Source organism: Eucalyptus grandis, chromosome 9 (assembly GCF_016545825.1).
Source record: "Eucalyptus grandis isolate ANBG69807.140 chromosome 9, ASM1654582v1, whole genome shotgun sequence".
Taxonomy (NCBI): domain Eukaryota; kingdom Viridiplantae; phylum Streptophyta; class Magnoliopsida; order Myrtales; family Myrtaceae; genus Eucalyptus; species Eucalyptus grandis.
Window position 1 is genome coordinate 12224451 of NC_052620.1, and position 27805 is coordinate 12252255.

A 27805-nucleotide genomic window follows, 5' to 3' on the forward strand; every position below is an offset into this window, starting at 1 on the left:
ACACATCGAAACTTACCTGCAATGGCCTCATCTTCCTATCAGCCTCCTCATCAATTGTGGAAAAGGATATGGCATATGAATACAGCTCCTAAAATCCGAGTTTTTCTGTGGTTGGCCTGCGAAAATGCCATAGCAACAAAAGACAACCTATACATCAGACATCTCTCTCCCAATCCCTACTGCACTCTTTGTGAACACAAAATTCCAGAAACCGTTGAACATTTATTTTTCTATTGCAACTGGACTCGCAGCATATGGACAAACGCCCAGATCAGAATACCTGTCTCTCTCACCTCAGTCAAAAGATTAGATGCATGTTTGGCTACTGGTGCCACTCATTCTCACTCTTCCCCAAACTTTGAAGTGATTACTAACCTGTTGTGGGAGATCTGGTGCCATCGCAACAATGCCATCTTCCGGCAGAAAGTTTCGAATCCCATCCAAGCGGTGGATAATGCAATAACCCAGTGCAGAATATTCAACAGTCTTCAATCCCCAAAAACTAGGGTTCCAAAATCACAAGTTAGTATGGATCACCGATGGAAACCACCAGATAAAGGAACAATCAAATGCAACATCGATGGGGCTTTCATATCAGGCAATCGACACGGAGCAATAGCTTGTATTTATAGAAATAGTAAAGGTGAACTCACTGATATGTTTACCAATACTGTACCTGCGACGTCGGCGTTCCAAGTAGAGATCTTCGCCATGATTAGGGCTCTCCAGCATCTCATCAAGTAGGGACTGCAACGCCATCGTGTAACTTTTGAATCCGATTGCCTCATACTGCTGGAGGTCCTTCAACAGAAGCAGCCGCAGCCCTGGGAAGAACGACACCTCTTCGCCATTATCCACGATCTCCTCTCCCAGTACCCTAATGCGTCGATCAATCATGTTAGTCGAGAAGCTAACCTAGCAGCGGATTGGGCCGCCAAAGCCCATAGGGCCCAAGGCTCATCCGGTAACTGGATCGTATTCCCTCCCCCTTCTTTCCGAATATTGTACTAAGTGATGCTCTTCTAGCTGGTTGTATTTCTCCTTTCATCTAATATATCGTTATTTCGACCAAAAAAAAAAACTTTCAGGAAATCAATGATAGATTAAGATGCTGCGGATCTTGGGTTAGAAAACAAACAAAAATCTAATTAATAAGAGTAGGACTCGAGTATTTTATAGAAAAAATTAGTGCTTAGGGTAAATACCTTTTCAACCATCTGTTTACAGGTTCTTTTCCCTCATGGATTAGAAAACAAACAATAATATATAAGGCTCCGTCCATTTCGTAGAAAATAATTTTTGGATTTTCCAGCATTCGTTTCATGGAAAATTATTTTCCATGAAGGGAAAAAAAGTCTTCTAAATTAAGGAAAAATGTTTTCCACTTTTGAAAAGTGGAAAGTATTTTCCTCACTTGATCTTTCTTATATCACACCTCTACAATCTTCACTTCCTCCTCCTCTCTCTCTCTCTCTCTCTCTTTTCCTTCTTTTTTTTTTATGTTAGAATTATTTTTAATTTTCTTTTTCTTTTTTAATTCGAATTATTTTTAATTTCTTTTTCTTTTCTATTTCTTTTTATTTTCTATTTCTTTTTTTCTTTGTTTCTCATCTTCTTATTTCTTAGCTAGTTGCCAGCCGTTGCCAAGCGAACCTTGAGCTCGTCGATCTCAAGCTCGCGCTCTACACTCTTGCAATTGTAGATTGCTCAAGCAAAAAAAAAAAAAAAAAGGCGTGGGAGGAGAATTGGCCCACTCAATTGGAAGATTCTCATGAGGGCTGTACATGCTTTGCTTTTTTTTCTCTTTTGCTTCTTTTTAAGATCCATATGAACATTTTTTAGAGTAAATGAGCGTTTGGCGACAATGAGGGAATAAAGATATGAAGTAAATTTGGCTAATAAAGGCAAGTTCATATTTGATGGATTTATAGGACGGTAAATGATGCATGCCTAAACGGTGAAGTTTTAGAAAATATTTTCCTTACCGAACATCGGAAAATATTTTTCAAAACATTTTCAGGTTTTAGCTGAACACTAGAAAATATTATCATTTTCTTGAAAAATGACTTCTGGAAATTTTTTTTCCGAAAATAGCCAATTTTTCGCAAAACAAACTGACCCTAAGTAATAAAAGCAGAAAAATGCAAATGTTGCGTACTCACTAGAGGCAAGTCAACTTATACAAAAGCCAATTTAGTTAATTGACCCGCTAAACCTTTAAAAAGAAAGAAGTAGTCAATGGATCTTGTCCTAGCTTCTCTCTTGTCGAGGCTTCAAGAAGTCAACGTATGATATGTCTGCTCTCCCCTTCCGACAAATATAGTTGACGTTGATGGTCCTCCGACAACGGACGAATCCCCACAAGAAACAGTGATCCTGTCATCTCAACCATGTTGTTAACAGAGTTGTACAGTTTCATGTCGGGTGACAATAAGAGACTGAGCTAAACCCGAAGCCTCTCGCTTGCTCTGAAACTCGTTGTCCCCTAACTATTACACGGCCTGGCAACGACGACCTCAAATTTCGAGAAAGCAAACAGGGTGGGTTAAGAATCTTGAAGACATCTTAGCTTAAGGTGGGCGATACATGCAAATATCACATGAAAATTTTTTGTTGAGTACGAAAGAATACACAGTCGTATGGCGTCTACTTGCTCTAACCCATGAGGATTTCCTTCTGTTGAAGGACTTGTTCTTTGAGACAGAAAAACATGAATTTTTTATGGTGCTCATGGTGTCAGGAGAGAATGAAATTAACCGAATTCTCCTTTTTATTTCACATTAAAGCATTTAGGGTGCATTTGATTCAGTATTTTGAAAACCCATTGGGAAAATGAAAAATAATTTAGTCTAAATGACTTTAAGCAAATGCAAATACCATTTGGTAAACTATGTTTTGAGAAGCAATTTTGAGAGGAATGTCATTTAATAGAAAACACATTTGAAAAACTCTTTGGGTGATTAATATTAGTTTTTTTAATTTTATTTATGTTAAATTGAAAAAAAAATGTATACAAGTTTTTAAATATAAATTTTGAAAATAATATTAAAAAACGAATAATTAAAAAAAAACCCTTCATCGGAATCTTTTTAATTTTTTTAATTTTTATTTACTTAAAATTGAAAAAAAATGATGTATGCAACTTTTTAACTTTAAATTTTCACAATAATGCTAAAAATGAAATACATATATATATATATATATATATATATATATATATATACATATATATTTTTAAAAAAAAAAGACCAAATCCTTCGTCAAAATTTTTTCATTTTTATGTGTTTAAAATTGAAAAAATAATGTATGCAACTATTTAAATATAAATTTGAAAATAATGCTAAAAAAATCAAATATATATATATTAAAAAAGACCAAACCCTTCATTAGAATTTTTAAAATTGAAAAAAAAAATAATGTATGCAACTTTTTAAATATAAATTTTGACAATAATGCTAAAAAAAAATCAAATATATAAATAAATTTTAAAAAAACCAAAATATATTTAATTTTTTTAGCATTTATATCAATTTGATTTTTTTAGCATTATTTTGGCATTCAAAAAATAATAACAATGGTAAAATCATAAATTTGAAGAGTGAGTAAAGATAGTTTTGGAAGAAAAAAATAAGTTTCAGCATTTGGCCAAATTTTAAAAGCTCAAAACTAATTCTTACTAGCATTGGACTTATGGCCTTCCTAATACTGGCTTTCACTTGAAAACTATTTTAAAATGGTTATCAAACAATTTAGCATTTCCTCAAGGGGTTTTGAAGGCTGAAAGCCCTTTGGGAATGCTGAACCAAATGCACCCTTAATCATTTGTAAGAAACACTCAACAAGTCTCGTAGTCTTTCCATAACAATTTATTGATCTATTTCATTTTCATTTTCGATTTCTACCCCTTTTTTTTTCCAAATGAGCAACTTTTGCAGGGAGATTTAAGTTCAAGAATCCAACAAATCGGAGAGATCTTGATCAACGATCACAAACAACCTCTTTCTTTCAGCCTTTCAGTAAGCCTAGCCAAAGATGCAGTGCTTTATTGAATTTCGATTTGCAGCATTCCTTGCCAAATCTTTGTTTATACAAATCGCTCTTAGTAATAAATTTTCACTTTGTTCATTTGTTTTTAGGGGTTTTGCTATAGGCTTATGTGACTTGAGATGACACACTGATGACAACTTTAACGGTGAGAGAAGCTGTGTACTATTCGACTCAGCTCCTACTGTCGGAATCCATGTCCAAGTTGGAGAAGAAGGAGAGAGCCCAGGCGATGATTAGAGAGATTGTCATGCCCCAATCCTCCGAGCACGTGCCCATCCCTCCTTGGTCAATTAATAGCAATGTCCCAAGATGCATCACCGACCCATTCATTTTAATAAACGCATGCAGAAGTAGATATAAATCATCATACAATAAAACAATGGAATAGGAAAGCAAGGTCAATTTTTCACAAAATATCTTTTTATAAACACACAAGTTTATATACATAAGCCTACAAAAAGGGATCGGTTTTTAACAAAAGGGAATTGTCCTATGACTAACTAGTTGGACAAGTTCCCTGGGTCTTCGGGCTTCACCTTCTAAACTTTGGGCTTTGATCTTCCACAACCATCATCTACGAACTTGAAAATGGTTATACAATAACCAGTGAGATAATGTCTTAGCGAATTCTACTCTCTAAGACCTGATTATGAAGGAAATATGCCCTAGGGCTGGCTAAGAACAACCAGACATCATAGGACTTACCTTAGCCTTAGTTCATTCCTGTAAGTCAATTCAAGTAATAAATACTGACAATCACATCAACCCATCAATTCAACCAATAAGATTGACTTAGTGATCATCGACTCAGTCGATTACATGTTATCGAAACCATCACACGATCATCCCAACTATTCATTCTCGACTCTGAATCACAATCCTATAGGTATAATCTATACCTAATGGAATCACGGCCCCACTCAGCAATTTTAGATTTAATGGAATCACGGCTCCACCTGGCAAATTTTAGAATTAGAGGGATCGCGGCCCCACCTGGCAAATTTTCTAGACTTGATGGTAATCACAACCCCACCTGACAATTTTCTAGACTTAGTGGCATCACAGCCCCACTCGGCAATTTTAGACTTAGTGGTATCACGGCCCCACTCGGTAATTGTAAATCCAACTCACAACTTCACACAGTTATTTTTCCCTTCAAATACCGACATTTTCCAATTTTGGGATAAATCCCCATAATCACCCATTTCACTCAATTTTCACAACCTGCTACTCAAATAAATAAACAGATAGTACCATAGTAATCAGCATGAAATTCCGGTCACCGATTATCCTGGTTGAATTTTCGAAAATAATTAATTAATTACGGAAAATATTAAATAAATGTGATAAATCCAACTTAGGCCCGTTATAGCCTAATTGGAAGTCGAAATGGACCCGAAAAATTTTCAAGACTCGTTCGATAAATAATAGAATGCGTCTACTTGCTAAATACACTAACCAACCACCTGACATGTGTTGAAGAAAACTTTCCTATTTGTTTTGAAGTTGACAAAACGTTTCCATCAGTCTAGTTTGAAAACTTGAAGACTCTATCGTCAAAGTATGAAAACCTCTAGACTCAAGATTTAAAATCTGCCCTCATTGACAGTTTCCAGACCGACAAAAAAATGCGGGTATATCTTTAAGGATTTGATTCGTGCGGTTGAAGAAGATCTCACGGCTGAAGATTGCATCTCAAGATCTATTATTCGTATTGAAATTAATTTGAGAATTTTAGTACCGTTGATTGGCGAAGTATACTTGGAAGGTTTTACTTATGGAAATCTAGATCATGATTGTATGGACGAGCAAAATTGGTGGGCTATCATCATATTCCTTAAATAACTCGAGATCTCCCTAATTAATTTTGTCCAACGGGTTGATTGAAAGAACTCCTTTGGAAGGTGCCAACGGTTATGAAGGCATGGAGGAGTATATAAGGAAGACTCTTTGGTTATTCGAGTGTGTGAATGATAAAGAAATTCCAAAGTCTAAAGCTCCGTGTTCTTTGCTGTTTCAATTGATTTAGCTTAAATTTGTATTCAAAAGAGAGATTATATACTTGTAAGACATTGAGGAAGTGTAACAGAGTCTCTACACTGTAGAATCAAGGACGTGAGACTGTAAAATCTCTTTTGATTCTTAGTGGAATTCAGCCAATGGGATGTCAATGCGGGAGAGTGGACGTAGGCTTGGTTTAAGCCGAACCACTATAAACCTTATGTTTTGATTCTCTATCCCTAAACTCTTTACTTTAAATCGCAACTCTACATAACTGTTTATAGTTGTTCACGACTTCAATTTATTATTCTTAGAAGTTAATTTGATTTGATAAGATTTGTAAAAACTTCTTTGATCACCTATTCACCTCCCTCTAGATGCTCGTACTAGCTCTTTCAATATGCATTGATAAGGCACTAATTTAATGGCTCTACTTTAATCTATCAACATAATCACACTTAATTAAATCTAAACAACCCCTAAGCATCATTAATCAACTAAGCGGGATTTAGTAAGTAAAACTTACGGTGCAAAGTGAAGACCAAATCACCGTGACGACAGTGCGACGGCGGCCGAAAATTCGAATTTTCCGCGACATCGACAAACACTCAGACCGAGCCCAAAGGCCTTGCAAGCCCAAAGCAAATTGCTAGGCTTAGGCTGAACTTGCAGTTGGGCTTGGCTTCGCGGGCTTGGGCTTGGGCTTGGAATTGTACTTCTGATGGGCTGAAATCAAGGCTGAAATTGCGGACTGGATTACTGAAATTCACAGGCTTGGATTACTAAATTCTTGGGCCGAAGTTGGGCTGGACTTCACGTGCAAGTGGGCTGAGCTGCTGCAGGCGTGAGGCTTGGGCTCAAATGGGCCGAATTGAAGATGAAGATAGGCTGCTGTTTTGATCGAAGAGGGAGAAGAATTCTCGGGCAGCTTGCTGGCATTGAAGGATGTCGCGAATCAAAGGAGGCGTGGGACACGGAGCTGCCTTGGTGGAGCAAAACCGAAGATGGTGGTCTTCGGCCAATCTTTGGTGGTCTTCAGCTGGGGAAATCCTAACCGAAGAGCTGAAGATGCGTGGATAGAGCTGGCAATCGAAGGGCAGCTAAAGGGAGAGATCGCGTGACTTCGATGGGATGAAAGAAAACCAAAGATGGTGGACAAACTGAAGTACGTGGGCACGGGGCAAGGAGAGAGATGGAAGGTCGGTGGAGATGCTTCGCTGGTGTGGCTGCAAGTGTGAGAGAAACAAATGGAGAGAGAAAAAATGAGGGGATGAAAGCAAAAAACAGAATAAAAGGGAGTCAGGGAAGAGGATGCTCGAAGGAGATGGGGACCGCAGGCTAGGGCGTGTTGAAGAAGTTTGGCAAAAAGGGCCCCATAGTCCATCAAACCTATCTTTTTAATTGAATGCTTGGTCTCCCTTGAGCTTGTATAAATATCTCATTGTCTTGCAAATACTTTCTAGCTTAATTACCACCAAATAATCCAATTTTGGTGTCAAAATTCCAGCCCCAAGTATAGATCCGAATTTCACACAACTTTGGCTTCAATTTCATTCTCTATTTCTCCAATTCGAAGTCCTATTTTGAAGAAGAAAAAGTCCCCATAATTTCTATAAATTCCCATTAGCACATAGCCCGGCTGGAAAGCCCAAATTTCCTTCAAACGAGCCCATCCAAATTTCTGTTAATTTTCCGCAACATCCAAACGATTTTCCATAAAAGTCTCGAAATTTTCGAAAAATCTTCGAGAGGATGAGTCAACATTCCTAAAATAGATCATTACACCACAAAACTTTTAATTTTGAAATCCGATTCAAATTCGCGATTAATTTCAACCCAGCACGCTTTTAGCGTGACCTAGTCATTGGGTAGTTTTCAAAAAAAAATTAGTGCAGTTAACCCGTGATCAATTTATCTCAAGTCACAATGTACATCTCCAACACATTGGTGACTTTCGGTTGTTGTGAAAATCTCAACATTATAATTATGAGCACCATGTACCAAAACAATAGAAAAATTGGTCTAATGCCGATCAACGAGTATTTTGCAATTAGGTGGAATCACCCACACTCTGATCACATATCTCAGTCAAGTCGACCTATTTCTGGTCTTTGATCGATTTCAACAGTGCTGTAATGGCCCTTGCAGATCAATACGGTTGAGCAATCAATTCCTCATCGAATTCTCAAGTATATTGCATTAAAATCCCTTAACAGTTTCCTCAGATAGTTTAGTTATCTCATGAGTGATCAGCTCAAAGAATAGTACTATAGGCACATTGATGAAAGGCCCGATTTATTTAATCGAATACGAAATCTGAAAATTCAGGTTGCAGAAAAATTTTCTGAGACTAAGTCGACGTTCCTAGAATTTATTGTGACATGACAAAACCTTCAATTTCTAAAATTGGATTCAAATTCGCGGTTAATTTCAATCCGGCGTGTTTTTAGCGTGACTTAAGCTACCGGGTAGCTTTCAGAACTTTTTAGTGCAAATGACTGTGGTCGATTTTCTTCGAGCCACAATAAACCCCTTCAACAAATTGGCGACTCTCGGTGGTCGTGAAAATCTCGAGGTTGCAAATCCGAACACAGGGTACCAAACGATAGAAAAATCAAACTAGTATCGATCGATGAGAATTTTGCAATGTAGTGAGACCACCCACGCTTAACCACTCATCTTAATCGAACCAATCTATCTCTAATCTCTAATCAATTTACGTTTATGCCGTAATGATCTCAGTAGATGAACATGGTCGAGCAGCCGATTTCTGGTCAAAACCTCAAGTTTATTTTCCTTAAAATCCTTAATAACTTCTTTAGATAGTCTAGTTATCTCGCAAGTGATCAGCTTGGAGAACAGCCCTATAGGTGCATCGATGAAATGCCTGATTAATTTAGTGGGATGAAAAATAGTGCTGCAAAAAGTGGGCTAAATTCTATAAAATAATGGCTAACAAGTTTGTCCAAACAATTAAATATATAACAATATCGTCCACAACAAAGAGGGCGTTCATGAACAAGTTGGCTCATCAAATTTGGAATTTGACCGGGCCAAAACGATCTTTGAAAGACAAATCTATCTTTACTGTGACCTTGAAAATTATCACACTAAAAGGTTGAGGCACATGTGAATTTTTTAGTATTGCGTGACTGCGATCCAAGTTGAAGTGATCTATGAGCTATACCGAGACAAGCCATCTAATAAATAATAAAGTGTGAATTTCCCACAATAGCTGTTGAAGTAGTCCATCATTGTAAAAGATAATTATTTAGTTTCTTTTCCTCTGCTGACAAAACTTTTGTTTAATCAACTACTTGACTATGGCCGTTGATTCATGATTACTCAAAAGGGCCTCTCCGAATCAATGTTAGAATTAAGACGTTGCAAACTTTCCCACTTAAATAGTTGGCATCCTCATTAAAGTTGAGTTGTATCACCTGGTGATACCCCCTCTATTTGATGTTTTGTCCAGCCATTTGTTGCATCTTGTCTAAGCCCTCACACACAAGCAATCGCTCCCTATCTTTGTCGGATCAAATATGGATGTAGTTTGTCCACAACCAAGCCTTTATTGGAGATGGTCCAGCTCTGATACTATCTGTAAAAGCTCGGCTCATTCCACATGAGCCAACTAGTCTAAGCAAACACAAAAGGTAGTGGCCATTCGAGGGTGAGTGCTAATTTATAAATCAATGAAGATGACATCTTTCAACCAATGTATGGGCTCTTGATTAAATATAGAAAGGAGAGAGATCTCATGAGGACCGAGTTGACGCCAGCAAAATGTAAACAATGCCATACAATCTAAGCGAGCATTACACGATTCAAGTTCAGGAAAATTTTCTTTCAAATAAACCAAGGCCTACACTACTATCTTGACCATGCCTAGTTGAGGAAGGGCGCGAAAAACAACTTATCAATTTAACGGGACAGTTATTGGCTAATGTTGGTACTCATTTTTACTACATACTTTTCTAGATAAGTTTGACATTGAATGTTGGTACACCCTTTTAGTCATAGAAGTGTAATTTAGTGAAGCCAGCTTTGACTACATTTTGATTAGAGCCATTAATATTTAGAATTAGCGTGTCCAGAAAATTAATTGCTTCCTCCTACAGGAAATTTCACAAATTGATAAGAAGTAAATGCATGGGGCTAAGGACTTAGATCTACCCGTGAAAACAATGCTAGAAGTTATTAGAAAGTCCAACCTAAAATCTTAAGTTGGTAATTAGAATGGATCACGAGAAGAGACCCAATGTGAGCTTGGTTAAGGATTCGGAAATGAACAGGTGATCCTTTGTAAGGATCAACAAGGTCCAAAATACATTTGGTACAATAGGGATCCTCAACAACCATGTCTGGATTCACAATCTGTACTCCATCGGAACCGTCTTGAGTTTGAAAGATCAAATGGGGGTTTAGAATAATGCTCTTTGCTCCTATGTTATCGAGATATGTTTCCCATAAAAACCCATTCAACATTTCTGTATGATCAAGCATAATGTACATTATTATCCATGGAAGAGATTTATTAATTCATCTACAATTTAAGATAAACACACCAGTTTACCACTGAAAGATAAGTAACCCTAACTTGCTGCCGTATTAAGGCTTTGAAGAAGGGTTCTCCATGACATGTTTGGGATGTCTAGGAGATTTAGCCCTAAAGATTTTCACCATCGGCTTCATCTTCTCCACTGCCTTTATAATTCCAAGGAACATTAGCCTATAAACGACCACCATCCCAAGCAAGGTAGCAAGATCCACCCATTTAGAGTAGCCCATCTCCACTTGCCAATAGTTTCTCAAGATTTCTTCACCGCTGATTGTTGGTGACCCTCCCATCTGGTTGGGAAATATTAACCCTTCAAACTCATTCTTGAAGAAACCTTGGTTGGCATACTTATGGAAGGAGATGTAATACATGGGATATCTCCAGAATGGCTTGGGGAGATCATTTGGCAACCTGAAAAACCCTCCATTTAGCATCATCACACCTTGAATTCCGGCACCGGTTATGATCCCCATGAGGAAGTCGGGGACTACACTTGCGACGATCATCATTAGGCTCTCGACTAGTAACATGCACGCGAAGAGGACCAAAGCGAAGTACACAAAGTGCTCGAAACTCTTTTGGAGGCCAACCAAGTAATAAGCTATGGCTCCTGGGATAAGAGAGATGATTAGCAGATAAGGGATGGACGAATATGTATTGCCTACCACGAACGCAGCTACACCATAATGCCCATTCAATCTCTCTCGCCCAAAGACCTGGTAAAATGAAAATGTAGGATTCTCATGACTTCGGTACAATGAAAAGCAATCGGAGCATCAACATAAAAGAAAAGAAAAAGGAAAATTAAGAGAAATACCTTCATGTCCTCAACAAAGGAGGGGAATCCGCCGATTGCCATAAAAGTAAGAAATGCCGCAATGAACATTAGCATAGAACCTCTTGCCTGAAAATTCGTTAAAATTATGAAACTTGGTCAATGCAATGGGCAATAACTTTAAATCTCATTCTTCATTGATTTGGTCACTAGATTATTTAGAACATACCGTCATGCTAGAGAGCTTACCTGAATTGAGCCGTAGGTGAGTTTAATGTCGTAGAAGATAGTCCCAACACACAAACACAATGCAATGTAGATTGCTAAACGAAGCCAGTAATACCCCCAAGTCACGATACATGTTCACGAACGATCGCTTGGTTAGAATGAGGCTCTGGGTAAGGAAGCTTGCTTGACTCCCATTTCTTTCCAAATTTCCTCCAACGTTCTAATGGAAACACACAATTTATCAGAAACTCTCAGAGTCTTACATTTTATGAGTTTCCAATCCACATAATATCGAAATTGCATACCTTTCCGGATATCTTGGACACTTGCTGCTGAACTTGGTGACACCTCAGAGATGACAAATAAGATTTGACCAGAGTGTCAATGGCCTCTTCGGCATTCATGCCATTGCTTCCTTGTTCGATGTCCTGACAAGAAATTTTTGTTTCATTGGGTCCATGAAATTTCCTTTATTTCTTGAAATTATGGTCGAACAAATCAAGTTTCAGTTGCATGGCTTACTGCGTCAAAGTCCTTGTTAATCGTCCTGAGGTAGTGATCAGACGGATTTCTAAGAGTTGGACATGGGAAACCATTTGATGTAAAAAACTGCAAAAAGTAAATAAGAAAAAGAAAAAGATAGTCAGTTAAATGTTCGTTGCTTGCAACAAGCAAAACTTCATAACCTAGTAGTCCAGTATCACAAGCACCTGTTCTGCCACAGATCTAAGGCCAAAAAAGACTGTTTTCCCAGAAGAAAGAAGGCAGAGATTGTGGAAAAGCTCAAAGACTTCACTGCTAGGTTGATGAATCGAGGCAATCACCGTCCTCTGGTCATGACTGGCTAGCTTGGCAATGCGGTTCATCACATGGTATGACGCAGCGCTGTCGAGGCCACTGGTTGGCTCGTCAAGGAAGAGGAGCATCGGGCGCGTCAGGATCTCGATGCAAATACTCACTCTCCTTTTTGGGCCACCACTGAGGCCTTTGGTGCTCCCCCCACCTATCCTAGTATCTCTCGCATCTTGCAGTCCCATCTCTCTAATCGTTGCCTCAGCTCGCTCCTTCTTCTCTGAATTCGACATGGATTCCGGCAATTGGAGCTGAGCGGAGTAGTACACGGCTTCTCTCACCGTTAAAGTTGTTATCAGTGTGTCATCCTGAGTGACATAAGCCTATAACAAAACCAAAACTAAAAATAAATAAAGTGAAAATTTACTACGAAGAACGATTTGTATAAACTACGATTTGGCTAGGAAATCTGCACATTGAAATTCAACTCAGCGCCACATCTATCAGCTAGGCTTACCGAAGTTCCGAAAGAAAGTGGTTGTTTGCGACCATTAATTAAGATCTCTCCTGTCTGTTGAGTGCTTGAACTTAGTCTCCCTGCAAAAAGTTGCTTCTTAAGAAAAAGGAAACGGTGGAAACCGAGAGTGAAAAATGAAAAAAATTAATAAATGTTATTTAAAGGTTACTGATATGTTAGTTACTTCGTCGATTGTTCTCCTCGAAAACAAATTAATCTGCTTCTAAATGATTAACCGCTTGAATGTGAGGTAAAAAGCAAATTCGATTAAATCTATTCAGCTGCATCACAGTTGAATATGCAACAACAGTCCATGAGGGCATACTAAGAACGAAACTTAAGTTCCCACTCATGACCCTCATAGCGCACTACACCGAGGAAGAAGTGTAGAACAATTAGCTCGAAAAGATCGCCGTTGTATAACCATACATCAACAGACACTACTTCCCATATTGGGTAGATAAATCGTGACTGGAAAGGTTATAACAGCAAAAGCCATTGGAATCTTTGATTTTGTACATTGGAAAAATCCGTTTACGAAATGTGTTCACTGGGAAATCCATGTCATTTCATTGACATTCGATGTTGGTCGCCGGGACGTGTGAATAGCTAGGACCGTTGCCACACATGAAGATTGATCTGATCTCATGGATGTCTGACCTCGACAACATATAAACAAGAAAAAGCTGTCGAAAGGGTACAGCCGTCATATCACCGGTTGACTCTGTTAGAGATAATTAGGATGATTCTCTAGGATGTTTTCCTATATTTAAGATAATTAAAATAATTATGTTTGTTTTTAGTATCTCTTTTTGTTGGTTTTCTATATCTTTCAAGTTGGTGTGATACTTCCTTTGATTGTGTATATCTCAATTAAAATATGTTACTTTTAATAGTATTTTATAAGGCCTATAAATAAGCTGATGTACTCCTCATTAACTTATACCAAATTATACAAAAAATCATCAAATCTATCTTCAGCTTTATTGTTCTCAACTTAGTATCAAAGCCCAGATTAACAAGGAGTTTGGACCCAATAGTCACTGGGAGAGTTATGCATTGTTAGAACTCCGACCTAAGCTCGATGTGTGAAAGTGATATTGTTGATGTTAACCAACATCGGTTGTAAAGAGGACTAGTGGTCGATTCATAAGTGTGAGGAATTATCTCACCTCTTGAACTAGCTTTTTAGGTGAAGGAGGTCCAAGACAGTAACGTTTCCCTCAACAAAGCTTAGTTTATTGTGCTTGTTGTAACCTGGCAGCTTCGTGCTTGATGATAGGGATGATTTTATTGGGATGCGCACTAGGTTGCTTGATGCTATGACGCTAGATTTTATTGTATAAACCACGTCGCTCAATTATTGTTTCGCAAGCCAGTCGCATAGACCTCTTGTTATTTCCCCTCTAATTCTCGTCCTTTTGTTTGTCATTTCAAGAAGCCGACACCATAACCAAACTCAACAACCTCAGACAAGCCAAATCTAGAAGACTATCTCACACACTCCCCCACCATGGATCAACAACCCTGATGCTCCAGGGAGTCATTAGATAAACAAGTTTTCGTGGCACTAAGCGACATTAATTCCAATTGTTAATTAGGATATTTTCCTATATTTAAGATAATTAGAGTAATTAGAATATTTCTGTTGGTTTTTGGTATATCTTTATGGTTAGTTTTTATCTCTCAAGATTGCACAATCTCTTCTTATTGTGCATATCTTGATTAATATATGTTACCCTTAATAGCATTTCATAAAACCTTTTAATAGGCTAATATAGTCCTCATTAACATATATCAAATTATACAGAAATTTCTCAAATCTATCTTCCGCATTATTATTCTCGACTAACTCCTCCATGAGAGAGAAGGTGGGACAAGATTCATTGACTTTTCCTTTGTTCTTTTTAGTGACTATGAAATATTTGCGTTCGCTTTCGTTTATTTATTCTTTGTTTGTTTGTTTTCTAACCCAGGATGTCCGGCGTCTTAATTTATCATGAAAATTAATATAATTTAAAGGACTGAAAGATTTATATCCGTATTTTATAAAGTGAGAGCGTGACGTGTGGACAATTTGCGAACAAGATCTACATTTGTATATAGAAATGGCTGCTTACCAGTCAATTTAGTTTGAATTTTCTCATAGAATCTAGGAGGTTAGATCTCACTTTGAGTTTGCTTTACTTGTAGCATATTAAAACATGAAAAAGGACATAAATCACCTACCCATCTATATAGAAAGAGAGATTTATTCGAAACCGTACCTCCAAGGGCATCGAGAAGAGTTGACTTGCCACTGCCCGAAGGACCCATGACGGCCAGCATCCGGCCCGGCTCGGCATAACCGGTCAGCCCTTGCAATATGGGATGTGTCCCGTTCTTCCGGTCCAGCACCGTCACCCACAAGTCCTTCCATCTCAAGACCATCCCGTTCCCGTTCTCGTGTGCTCCTGTAGCCTGGTCAGGTCGAGATCCTTCGCCTCAGCCATGGACTTCCCATGGGGGCACTTCATGGTCACGGGCATCTCGAGTATCGGCTTTGCCAATACTGAATGGAAAGATGACGTCGTAGCTTCGGGTGGACACACCATCATCCTCTTCTTCGTGAACGTCGTCAACTTTCTCGGGAGGCAGCAATGAGATTGTCTGAGGCGGGCTCGGAGTCCACCTGGGAATATTGATGGGAGAAGGAGACTCCATTGAAAAGAGGAAAATTCGTTGCCGCCGCAGCCCCTTTCTTCTCTCTCTCTTTTCCTAGAGCTGTTGGATTGAGGATTAAGAATATGGCGATGCCGTTGTGGTCTTTATAGGGAGCTAAGAATTCGAACGTGGGTTTTGAAACGATTTAAAGAAAGGGGGGAGATGGTGGATGGAAAGGAGCGTGAACGGTGATGGGAATATGACTTTATGCTCTGGCTTTCCTTGTTGGAGTTAACAACTTTATAACCAATGAATAGCCCCCAAACAAAATGGTGAATAGGGAATCACCTGGTCTCTGGCGGCTTTCTCATGGATAGTACCTTCCTCCTAGATTTAGCGATTTTCTAAACGCATACAAACATCTGATCTTTTATTTTTTGAATAGCTATTGCATTAATCAGCACCAATTGGCAACTGACTAATCTGCAATAGTTGTGCCGGTCCTTCCATCCCAACCACGGCGAGTCCGTTGAATTAATACTACCAACTTAAATATAATTTGACCATGTAATTAAATAACATCCGTGGCAAGCCTAGTAGCTCAATACTTAATACTTAATATCAGAGAAAAGTGTCAAAAAAATCCTAAATCTTTTGTATTTGTGCCAATTTAGTTTTAAACATTTTTACTTAATGCCGATTCAGTCTATTCCGGCTAATTTTGGCCTAATTTTGCTGACTGGACAACGGCTAGGCGACGTGGCCTAATTGGTGCTGATGTGGACAATTTTTAAAATTATTTTAATATTTTTGAATTTTTTTATTCTTTTTCTTTTTCTTTTTTTCCCTTTTTCCTTCTCTCCTCCTTCCTCTAGCCGCTAGCCGAACCACAGTGTGCATCCCAAAATTCAAAGCCAAGCCAAAAGGTGTGTAAAGTTCCTAATTAGGTGATAAAAATTTCCATGGCTTATGCTTTAGCCATTAGTCTTTTAATGAGATGATTTGTGCATATGATTGTGAAAATTTAAATTTGATGGATTAATGATTTATGCTTGGCCATGCACTTTATAAAGTAAATTTCAATAAACAAAATGTCACAAGACTTTGGCCAAGATGGAAATTAAAATTTAAAAATATTTATAGAAGAAATTCAAAAAAAAAAAAAAAAGAGAGAGGAAAAAAAGTTAATTTTTGGGATGGGCCTTAGGCCCATTGGCCGAAGCCTTGATGGGCCAAGTTAGTCGGCCCACTAAAGGGGCTGTCGCCGGCCCAAGAAGAGAGGCCCAAGCCCAAAAGCCCATCAAGACAAGTGGCAAGAAGACTTCATGCATTGGCCTAGACTAGGATGCCACGCATTGGCTAATTTAAGTGGCATGCAATCATTACAAATGATGAGAGTTTGGGGGTATAAGAAGGGAAGAGAGAGAAGGGTGGCCGGTCATTTGCTCGCCCAAGGGAGAGAGAGAGAGAGAGAGAGAGAGAGAGTTGTGTGAGAGAGAAAGATCGTGTGAGAGAGGGGGAGCGGCCAAGAGAGAGGAGGAGGAACCGCCGTGTGCCGCCGTGTTCGCCGTCGACCGATCAATCTAGAGGCAAGTGGGAGTCCTCTAGCTTCTCTTGCATGCTTGTATGTTGTTTGCATGTTGAATCTTTGAGTGTTTAAGTGAGAAAAACCGAAGCATGGATGATGTATGTTGAATGGTATGGCTGTTTGTGTTCGGACCGTGTGAGTCAGAAACTTGTTTGAGCTTGCATGTGTGTTTAGAGTCCCATTTTAGCTTTGATTTCTTAATGAGAGTTGTAGCTAACATCTTGAACTACAACATACTGAACTTTCGTGGAAAATGATGGAGATTTGAGGGGTTAAAGTCTCATCCTACGGAGACCTCAGATCTGGAGAGTTTTTACTGACCTCTTGCTGGATTCGTGGTTGCATGTTGGTTTGTGATGAGAATCTCACTTTGATTTATTCATGAAAGTTGTAGGAGACATCTTAAAATACAAAATACTCAAATTTGAAGTGAAATGAACAAGTATAGCCCAGTAAATCAACTAGATCATGAAGATGATGATTCTGGTGATGTATTCCGAGACACCCGAGAATTCATGGACATAGATGATGACTATAATCTGGTTATTTGACTTAGATATCTCCATGAAACTTGTAGAGGACATCTTAATGTATAACATATCCAAATTTCAGAGGAAACGAAAGAGTATAGGTAGGTAAAATCTCAATATTTCGGAGATGTGTACACTGGACGATGCGGTAGTAGATCCAGAAGCTTCGTGAGACTGTATAAAATAATCTAAAAAGAATCTGGCTTGGAGTTCTTCATGGAAGTTGTACGAAAATTTCTTGGCTATAACTCTGTAAAATTTCGTAATTTTTGGAGGCCATATGGATATTTTAATCGAATTTCTTCGGAAACCGTGCATTCTGGTTTCATCCGAAAATTATATGATGTTTTGTGAAAATTGGGAAATTGTGTGAAATGCTATTTGGCCATGTATTTTGTATGAAATTATCATCCTATTGGCTTGTTTAATATTTGCTGTAATTTTTATAATTTTGGGAATTTATTGATATTAAATTTATGGAAATGACAAAAAGTTGGAATTTAAATAAATAAATAAATAAAAACAAAAATAAAATAAAATAGATTATTTTATTGGCCATAAATTCCATTAAACTTATCTTGTTGCATGTATGATAAAGTCTTGGTATCTGTATGACATTGAATCGAGATGCATATGATAAAGTCTTGGTATATGTATGACATTGAATTGTGATGCATGTGTGAATCATATGCCAATTATGACTTGTTTGATGTCACGCCATATGCCATGTTAAATTGAGATCAAAATAATGGTAAATGTGGATAATGATAAGTGAGGAAGTGGTTGTGGTGGAGGATGAGGCCGGAATGTATAGAGATGCATTGCCGGATTTTCCTGGAAGATTCAGGATGCCCAGAACGTGGGGGTGCCGGAAGCCCTGTCGGAGGTTTCTGCCCGAAGGGAATGCCTCGTGATGCCAATTGGGATGCGAGATGCCCGGAATGTGGAGGGCTGGATGCCCGGTGGCCTGAGATGGCTGAATGCCGGAAGCCTCGGAGGTCTTTGCCCGAGGGGATGATGAAATTGATGATTTGAGGAATAGGTGATGTGGTGATCAAATTGAAGCTAAAAGTGGAAATTAAACCATGGCATGATATGCATGATGATATGCATGAAATTGATGATGAGGATGATATGTGATGAGAAATAATGATGATCACCCATGGCATGACATGCATGATGTGCATGATGATGATAACGATGATGATATATGACATGCATGATGAAATGCAGGATGATGATGATGATGATATGTGATGTGAAATAATGATGATCACCCATGGCATGACATGCATGATGATATACACGATAATGATAATGATGATGATATATGATATGGCACGATGACATGTGTAATGAGATGATGTCATGATGATGATGGCATGTATGATGTAATGATGCCATGATGGTGATGACATGTGTAATGTAATGATGTCATGATGATGATGACATGTATGATACGATAATGATACACATGTATATGTTATAAATTGATATGATGATGCATGATAGTATGCGCATGGCTTCAAGGTAAGTAACGCTTGCAATGCATGTATGACTTGCATGATGCATTGAGTTGCTATTGGATTCCTTATCTGCTGAGTGGTTGTACTCACCCCTTTTGGGGACCCACATTTTAGATTAGCAGTATGCCGCTTCCTGCCGTCACGCGGGGTATATTTATGGTCTACCATCCGATGTAGAGGTCGAGTGTCTTTGAGATAGATTTGTCCCTCGTTCTGGACTAACTTTTATTCGAGTATGTTGTCTAGTGATGTACGACGTGGGCCTGGCTGGGGGCCCTGTCATTCAGGAGTTCATATCCGTACATGTTCGTCAGGATGGAGCGATGTGAGGGATGTTGCCGCCGCCACCGCCTGATGCACCGGGTTGGGTGTGAGACCCGTGCGTGACGAGTAGGAGCTGGATCCTTTTTGGGGATAGTTAGCCGATACTAATGATGGGGAATTGTTGTATGTGAGATGTAGAGGGTTGAGGGTTCTTTTTGAGGTTTTAGGCTGGACATGGCTGAGTCCTAGCTTTTCCTTTTTGATGTACTGACCCAAAAGAAGTCCCATCTTGAAAATATATATGTAAATAAAGTGTCGTGGCTTGTCTATAAAATCATGGTGATTAGTGGTGTGTATTTGTATCATGGTTGGGAGAGGGAGAGATGGTGATGTTTTAATTTGCTTCCACTAATGAGACACGCTAGAACCGTTTTGTTTTTAAAAAAATGTGTCTATGAATTAGGACACTTCTTCAAAGGAGAAAGGTAATAAGGTGTAACATTGGCGCTAGTGACAACTGCGCGAAGGGTTTGGGGTGTCACACACAGCAATCGGCCAAAGGTGACGGCCAGCGAGGTCGACCTCGTCGGACCTTGCCGGCCACCTCGCCAGTGGTCGTGAGGGCAGCCTAGCGCTGGGCAGCAAGGCTCACCCTCACTAAATCTAGCGAGGGTCGAGCTTCACCCATGGCCGCCGGCAAGGCTTGACCTAACTAGATCCGGTGAGGTTAAGCCTCACCAGCGCCGCCCAGGCCGCAATTTGTCGAGGTCAAGCCTTGCTAGCCATGGGCGAGGCTCCACCCTCGCCAGCCCGGCAGGAGGCCGAAAATCCGAGCTCCCAAAAATTCTTCGAAAAATGAGTCAGCGTCCTAAAAATAAATCGTGACACACCAGAACTTTCCTAAAACTGAGTTCGATTTCTTGGTTAATTTCAACCGGATGCAATTTTAGCATAACCCAACCTACCGGATAGCTTTTAGGAATTTTATCACGTTTGACTTGTGGTCGATTATTTTCAATCCACATTGTGCATCTTCGATTCATCGGCAACTTTCGGTTGTCGTAAAAATCTCAAGGTTTTAATTACGGGCACTAGATACATAATCGACAGAAAATTTGGTTTAGTGTCGTTCAACACAAATTTTGCAATCAGATGGAATCGCTCACACTTTAATTACATGCCTTTGTCGAATCGACCTATCTCTAGTCTATGATCGATTTTAACGGTGTCGTATTGACCCTTGTCGATTAACACAGTCGAGCAGTCAATTTCTGGTCGAATTTCCAAGTTGGTCGTGTTTATATTCCTTAACGGCTTCATCTGATAAATTAGTTATCTCATAAGTGATCAGCTCACAGAAAAATGACCATATGTGCGTTGATGAAAAGCCCATTTCACAAAGTCGGAACATGGTCGAAAATCAGAATGTCATAGGTACCTTATCGAATAAATCAATCTTTGTACAATAATTCAGCATGTCATAAATGCGCTTTTCAATTGCCATTATTCTATAGGTAAAGCAAGCTCAAAACAAGTTGACCTCTAGATGTTATTAGAAATTTTTTTTTATTTTGGCTAGTGAAATGTACGATAGCTGAACATTTTTTATATAACGGACAAATTCATAGTTTAATAATGTAGATCTTATAAGCAAAATTGTCTAAATATTACTCTATTACACATTATAAAATATAAATATAAATCCCCACTTCTCTAATTATTTATATTGTAATTGCCCCGAGTTATTGAAACCTTTAAATATCTTATATTTGGTTAGTATTTAAATTTTCTTTTTGCACTTTTTCATGGATACGCGAATGCTCCTTTATTTGTCAAGCCTAATGAAACAAAAATCTTATTAGTAAAATTAGTAGACATGCGTGACAAATTATATATATTTATTTTGAAATAAATGGAATGAAGTAACTCGACCTTCGAGGAAATATAAGAACCCAACCAGAGTTAGCTACAATCTTTTGTGATCCAACTTTATAGAATAACCTTTGTGTCATGGTATTATTCTTCTGTCCCAGCAACTGATTTGATAAGTGTGTAAGCCTTTCTATATGCCCATGGACCAAGGGTTATTCCTCGCTCTATCACAAAGATAAAGACCTTTTGACAACAAAAAAAGCAAAGATAACTTAGATGAAGAAAAGGAAATCATTTATGATAAATCAGGACGCTGGAGACCTTGGACTAGAAAACAATCGATAATAAACAAATGGACAAATACCACAACGAATCCTAAATCGGTGCATCCGTACTACATTTATATTATATTAATTTTATATTGCAAATTATTTGATTTCATACACCTATGACAAATCTATCAAAATCTTAGACCAAAATTAGGGATTTTAGTAGATTTTCAAAACATGAGGGAGCTCTTAGGTCAAAATTGTTTTATCACATTTCCTGATATTAGTTCATTTTCTTTTGATTTGATTTCTTCAAAACGTGGTCGTTTAAAAGACCTATTTATTTTAAATTTTCACTTGAATAACGTCACACATCAATAATTCGAGTTGTTTGCCACGTATGTTTCCATGTTATAATTTAAGAGATATAGGAATGGAAGTTAACAAAGAGTAGATATGTAATAGGTGTATTAATTTGGAATTTTTCGCGGCACTAAACATTAATTCGGTGAAAGATTATTTGTTTCGTAAAAAATGAATAATTTGGAAAACATTACCCTAAAAATAATGGTTCATATCTCTTACAAAACTGAACGAAGGAAAAATATCTTCATAGTCTATGAAAATATTTACAACAATGAAAATATTTGGACATACAAATTATCATTTTTAGGAAAATATTTTTATATGATTCTATTTCTGTGAAACAAACATAGCCTAATACATGTGGCATAAGCATATCGATTTGGGATATTTTTATTTTATTTCACATGACAACAGTGTTTAGGTAATACTTTTTCAATCTACGATGCCCACATTTATCCCATTCATCTCATCAAGTGCACCAGATTTAGACTTTTGCCGTGTGTACTTATTCCATCCTTTCATTACCATGTTTTACAAAATTTCGGCAGAGTAAATTCAACAACATACGAATACGACCGAACAGCTCGAGTGATTTTTATTTTTTGGGTCAAATGATTTGCTGAAGTGAACGATTTTCATATGCATTGTAACCCCTTTTGTGAGGAGGCACCGCTTCTCTCGAAATTACGGGGCTCTTTTATTGTGTTCCTTAAAGGAAAAAACATATTCTCAAGGCAATGCATATGTCAGCGTCATCCCAAGACATAAACTATGTAAACTCCAATTTATTGGGAGATCGTTTCAAGTGGCCGTAGTCATTGACCCTAGATGCATGCTGATCCAATATGATTACAGTTTTTTTATTATTTTAAAAATGTCTTTTCCCACTTGGTCTCCAATGAAGACTTAGACGAAGAAAAATGAGAGTTTTTCATGGTAAATTAAGATGCCAGACATCTTGGATTAGAAAACAAACAATAATATAAACATTGAAATCAGATCGCCGAATATTTCGAAGCCACGTTGAGGCAGGCTGACTAATACTGAAGCCGATGAAGTTACGTAACCCGCCAAACCTTAGCAAAGAAACCGTCGAAGTCAATGAATCTTATCCAAGCCGTCTCGTCTCATTTATCAGGAAGTCGACGAATGATACGACTTCCCTCCCCTTTCGACAGCTTTCTTCTTTTCCTGACTAATCCCCACAAGACACAACGTTTCTATCGTCTCGGCCGCATTTGATAATCGATAGTTAGATAGGATTTCGTAACATGATATTACGGGCAGATGAATTTGAATTAGGTATGAATGAGAAAAACATGGATTTTCGATTTTGTCCATGTTGTGAGGGAATGAAATTAACCGAATTCTCCTTTTTATTTCAAATTCAAGCATTTAATCATTTGGAACAAAGTACCCAACAAATCTGTTATCTTTCCTTAACATTTATTGATCTATTTCATTTTTATTTACGGATTCTATCCTTTTGTTCTTAACAAAAAACTTTTTGCAGGGAGATTAAATTCAAGCACTCAACAGAAAGGAGAGATCTTAATCAATGGTCGCAAACAACCACTTTCTTTCGGAACTTCCGTAAGCCTAGCTGATAGATATAAATCTTAGTTTATACAAATTGTTCTTATAGTAAATTTTGACTTTATTTATTTATTTTTGTTTTCGGTTTTGCTATAGGCTTATGTGACTCGGGATGACACACTAATAACAACTCTTAACGGTGAGAGAAGCCGTGTGCTACTCAGCTCAGCTCCAATTGCCAGAATCCATGTTGAAATCGGAGAAGAAGGAGAGAGCTGAGGCGACGATTAGAGAGATGGGATTGCAAGATGCGAGAGATACTAGGATTGCATTGAGATCCTGACACGCCCGAAGCTCCTCTTCCTTGAGAGCCGACCAGCGGGCTTGACAGTGCGGCATCATACCATGTGATGAACCGCATTGCCAAGCTGGCCCAACATGACCGGAGGACGGTGATTGCCTCGATTCATCAGCCTAGCAGTGAAGTCTTTGAGCTTTTCCACAATCTCTGCCTTCTTTCTTCTGGGAAAACAGTCTATTTTGGCCTTCGATCAGGGGCAGAACAGGTGCTTGTGATATTGGACTACTAAGGACTACTAGGTTATAAATATTTGCTTGTTGCAAGCAATGAACATTTCCTAACCATCTTTTTTTGTTGCAGTTTTTTGCATCAAATGGTTTCCCATGTCCAACTCTTACAAATCCATCGGATCACTACCTCAGGACAATTAACAAGGACTTCAAATTAGTAAGTCAGCCACTGAAACTTGATTTATTCAACCGTAATTTCAAGAATTGAAGGAAATTTCATGGACCCGATGAAACAAAAAAAATTGTCAGGACATTGAACAAGGAGGCCATGGCATGAATGCAGAAGAAGCCATTGAAACTCTGGTCAAATCTTATGAGTAATCTCTGATACGTCACCAAGTTTGGCGGCAAGTGTCCAAAATTTCCGGAAAGGTATGCAATTTTTGATATTATGTGGATTGGAAAATTATAAAGGAATCAGAAAGTTTCTGATAACTTGTATTTTTCCGTTAGAATGTTGGCGGAAATTCGGGAAGAAATGCAAGTCAAGCAAGCTTCATTACCCAGAGCATTGTTCTGACTAAGCGATCGTTCGTGAACATGTATCGTGACTTGGGGTATTACTGGCTTCGTTTAGCAATCTACATTGCATTGGGTCTGTGTGTTGGGACTGTCTTCTACGATATCGGATCCACCTATGGCTCAATTCAGGTAAGGTTTGCTATTGGGACAGTATGTATGTTCTAAATAATCTAGTGAACAAATCATTGAAGAATGAGATTTATAAGTTATTGCACATTCCATTGACCAAGTTTGTTAATTTTTACGAGTTTACAGGCAAGAGGTTCAATGCTAATGTTTGTTGCGGCATTTCTTACTTTTATGGCAATCGGCGGTTTCCCCTCCTTTGTTGAGGACATGAAGGTACTTCTCTCTATTTCCTTTTCTTTTCTATTAGGTTTAATGCTCCGATTGCTTATCATTATACCAAAGTCATGAGAATCCTACATTTTCATTTTACCAGGTCTTTGGGCGAGAGAGATTGAATGGGCATTACGGTGTCGCGGCGTTCGTTATAGGCAATACATTTTCATGCATCCCTTATCTACTAATCATCTCTCTTATCCCAGGAGCCATAGCTTATTACTTGGTTGGCCTCCAAAAGAGTTTGGAGCACTTTGCCTACTTCGCTTCAGTGCTCTTTGCGTGCATGTTGCTAGTCGAGAGCTTGATGATGATCGTCGCAAGTATAGTCCCAGACTTCCTCATGGGGATCATAACTGGTGCAGGAATTCAAGGTGGGATGATGCTAAATGGAGGGTTTTTCAGGTTGCCAGATGATCTCCCCAAGCCATTCTGGAGATATCCCATGTATTACATCTCGTTTCATAAATATGCCAACCAAGGTTTCTTCAAGAATGAGTTCGAAGGGTTAATGTTTCCCAACCAGATGGCCGGGTCACCTACAATTGGTGGTGAAGAGATCTTGAGAAACTATTGGCAAGTGGAAAATGGGCTACTCTAAATGGGTGGATCTTGCTATCTTGCTTGGCATGGTGGTCGTTTACAGGCTCATGTTCCTTGGAATAATGAAGGCGGCGGAGAAGATGAAGCCGCTGGTGAAAAACTTTAGTGCTAAATCTCCTAACCATCCCATACATGTCATGGAGAATCATTCTTCAACGCCCTGATGTGGCAGCAAGTTCGGGTTACTTATTTAATAGTGATAAACTGTTGTGCTTATCTTTAACTGTAGTTGAAGTAATAAATCTCATTCCATGGATAGCAATAAAGTCTCTTTGATCGTGGGTCTGAAATGTCTGCTTCGTGCTTGATCATGAAGAAATATGTTGAATGGGCTTGTATGGGAAACATATCTCCATAGCATAGGACCAAAGAGCATTATTCTAAAACCCAACCATCTTTGAAGCTCAAGATAGTTCTGATGAAGTACAGATTGTGAATCCAGCACAAATGATAAGAGCGCACAAAGTTTTGCACTCCAGTCCTCATTTCCAGTTACAGGAAGAGCCGAGATGGTCATTTGGCCTCTTACTTATATCATGGGTGTGTATTTTGGACTTACAAAGGATCTCCTATTCATTTCCATCGACAGATTTGATTCATTTGCAAACTCATCCCAAATTTTCCTTAATAAGGTCCCTTCTCATAATATATTCTAATTAAAGTTAATGTCCTGAAAACCTCAAATTGATACACACATGACAAATTTACCTCAAACTAATATTTTGATCACAAAAAACTCAAAACTATACATGTGTTCCCTTTGTTAGTTTTGCGACCTATCTTTCGAGCCTTGCGATAATCCCAAGGAATAGGTAATCATTTATCTATAAAATCAATTCGAATGGTTCATACGAATGGAATCTCAAATAAAGTTGTGACATCCTGATTTTTCATGTTTTGATTTCGATTGGATAAGTTGAGTCTTTCATCGACGCGCCTATAGTGCTTTTCTCTTATATGGCCACTCATGATATAACTAGACTATTTGGGGAAATCATTAAGAGATTTTAATACAATAGATTTGAGGATTCGACTAGGAATCGGTTACTCGACCGTGCTCATCTACAGAGATCATTATGGCATAGATATAAATCAATTAGAAATCAGAGATAGGTCGGTCTAATTGAAATATGTGGTTAAATGTGGGTGATCCCACTAAATTGCAAAATTCTCATCAATCGACATTAAACTGATTTTTCTATCGTTTCAGTATCATGTGTCCGTATTTAAAACCTCGAGATTTTCACGATAACCAAGCCAATGTATCGAAGGGGTTCATTGTGGCTTGAAGAAAATCAACCATAGGTCAATTGCTCTAAAAAGTTCTGAAAGCTACCCGATAGCTTGGGTCACGTTAAAAATGCGCACTAGGAATTTGAATCCAATTTCAGAAATTGAAGGTTCTATAATTGCACAATAAATTTTAGGAACGTCGACTTAGTCTCAGAAAATTTTTCTACAACCCGAGACTTTTTGGGAAAAAGTCATCCTAGGGCCCTTTTTGTCCAAAAAAAGCCAGAGACCGTTTTTATCACAAATTTGGGATGCAAGATTGTTGACACCTAAATTTTGGCGATCTAATCATTTATTTATTGCATAGAAAATTAGGAGTTAATTTTATCATTGAAAAAATATTAGTTGCATAGCATATAGATGTAGGTGCATTTATTTTTTATTTGCATTTTCTGCATTTTATTGGACCGATGGTGGATAGATTCAAATTAGATGGATTAGGCCCACGAAGCGAGCAGGTTGGCCCAAGCCCATGTTTTTTTTAATGATTGAAAATTATCTTGTGGGAAAATAGAATTTTAAAAATTTTTCCGAGATATGAACTTTTTTTGGATAGGGTAGATGGGTAAAAAATATTGCGATTTGGCTTTGAAAGATTTGGATTTAGAGAAAAATTTCATCTTAATCTCAAATCCTTATCAGTATGGGATGATTTTCATGAAAAATATTGTGGATACTAATTCGAAAAAAAGTTGAAATCCAAATTACTTCCCCTATATAAGGAGTGTACGGAGGTCGATAAAGGGGGTTGGTTTTCTTGGGGCTTCTTTTGAAAAAAAAAACGCAAAAAGTGAAAAGTGAAAAGCAGAACAGGAGATGACGTGAGAAAACAGGAGGAAAAGGAAAAAGAAGAACATTGTTCTTCTTCGGAGGTTTGCTTCCGTCTACCCGTGCCCCATCCGCTCCTGCAGCTAGATCTGACCACTGCAACCTCTGACC

At 38.3% G+C, this 27805-nt stretch overlaps 1 protein-coding gene and 1 pseudogene across 1 annotated transcript; one reads left to right on the forward strand and one right to left on the reverse strand.

The window, feature by feature from the left end:
- Positions 1-10659: 10659 nt before the first annotated feature.
- Positions 10660-15624, reverse strand: LOC104420283 (ABC transporter G family member 1). The gene is given in 10 exon segments (XM_010032151.2): positions 10660-11325; positions 11427-11513; positions 11634-11729; positions 11731-11832; positions 11918-12040; positions 12135-12221; positions 12323-12787; positions 12922-13001; positions 15189-15381; positions 15433-15624. Coding segments are annotated over 10 exon segments (2091 nt in total).
- Positions 15625-23925: 8301 nt separating this feature from the next.
- LOC120288392 lies at positions 23926-25770 on the forward strand (annotated as a pseudogene).
- Positions 25771-27805: the final 2035 nt, after the last annotated feature.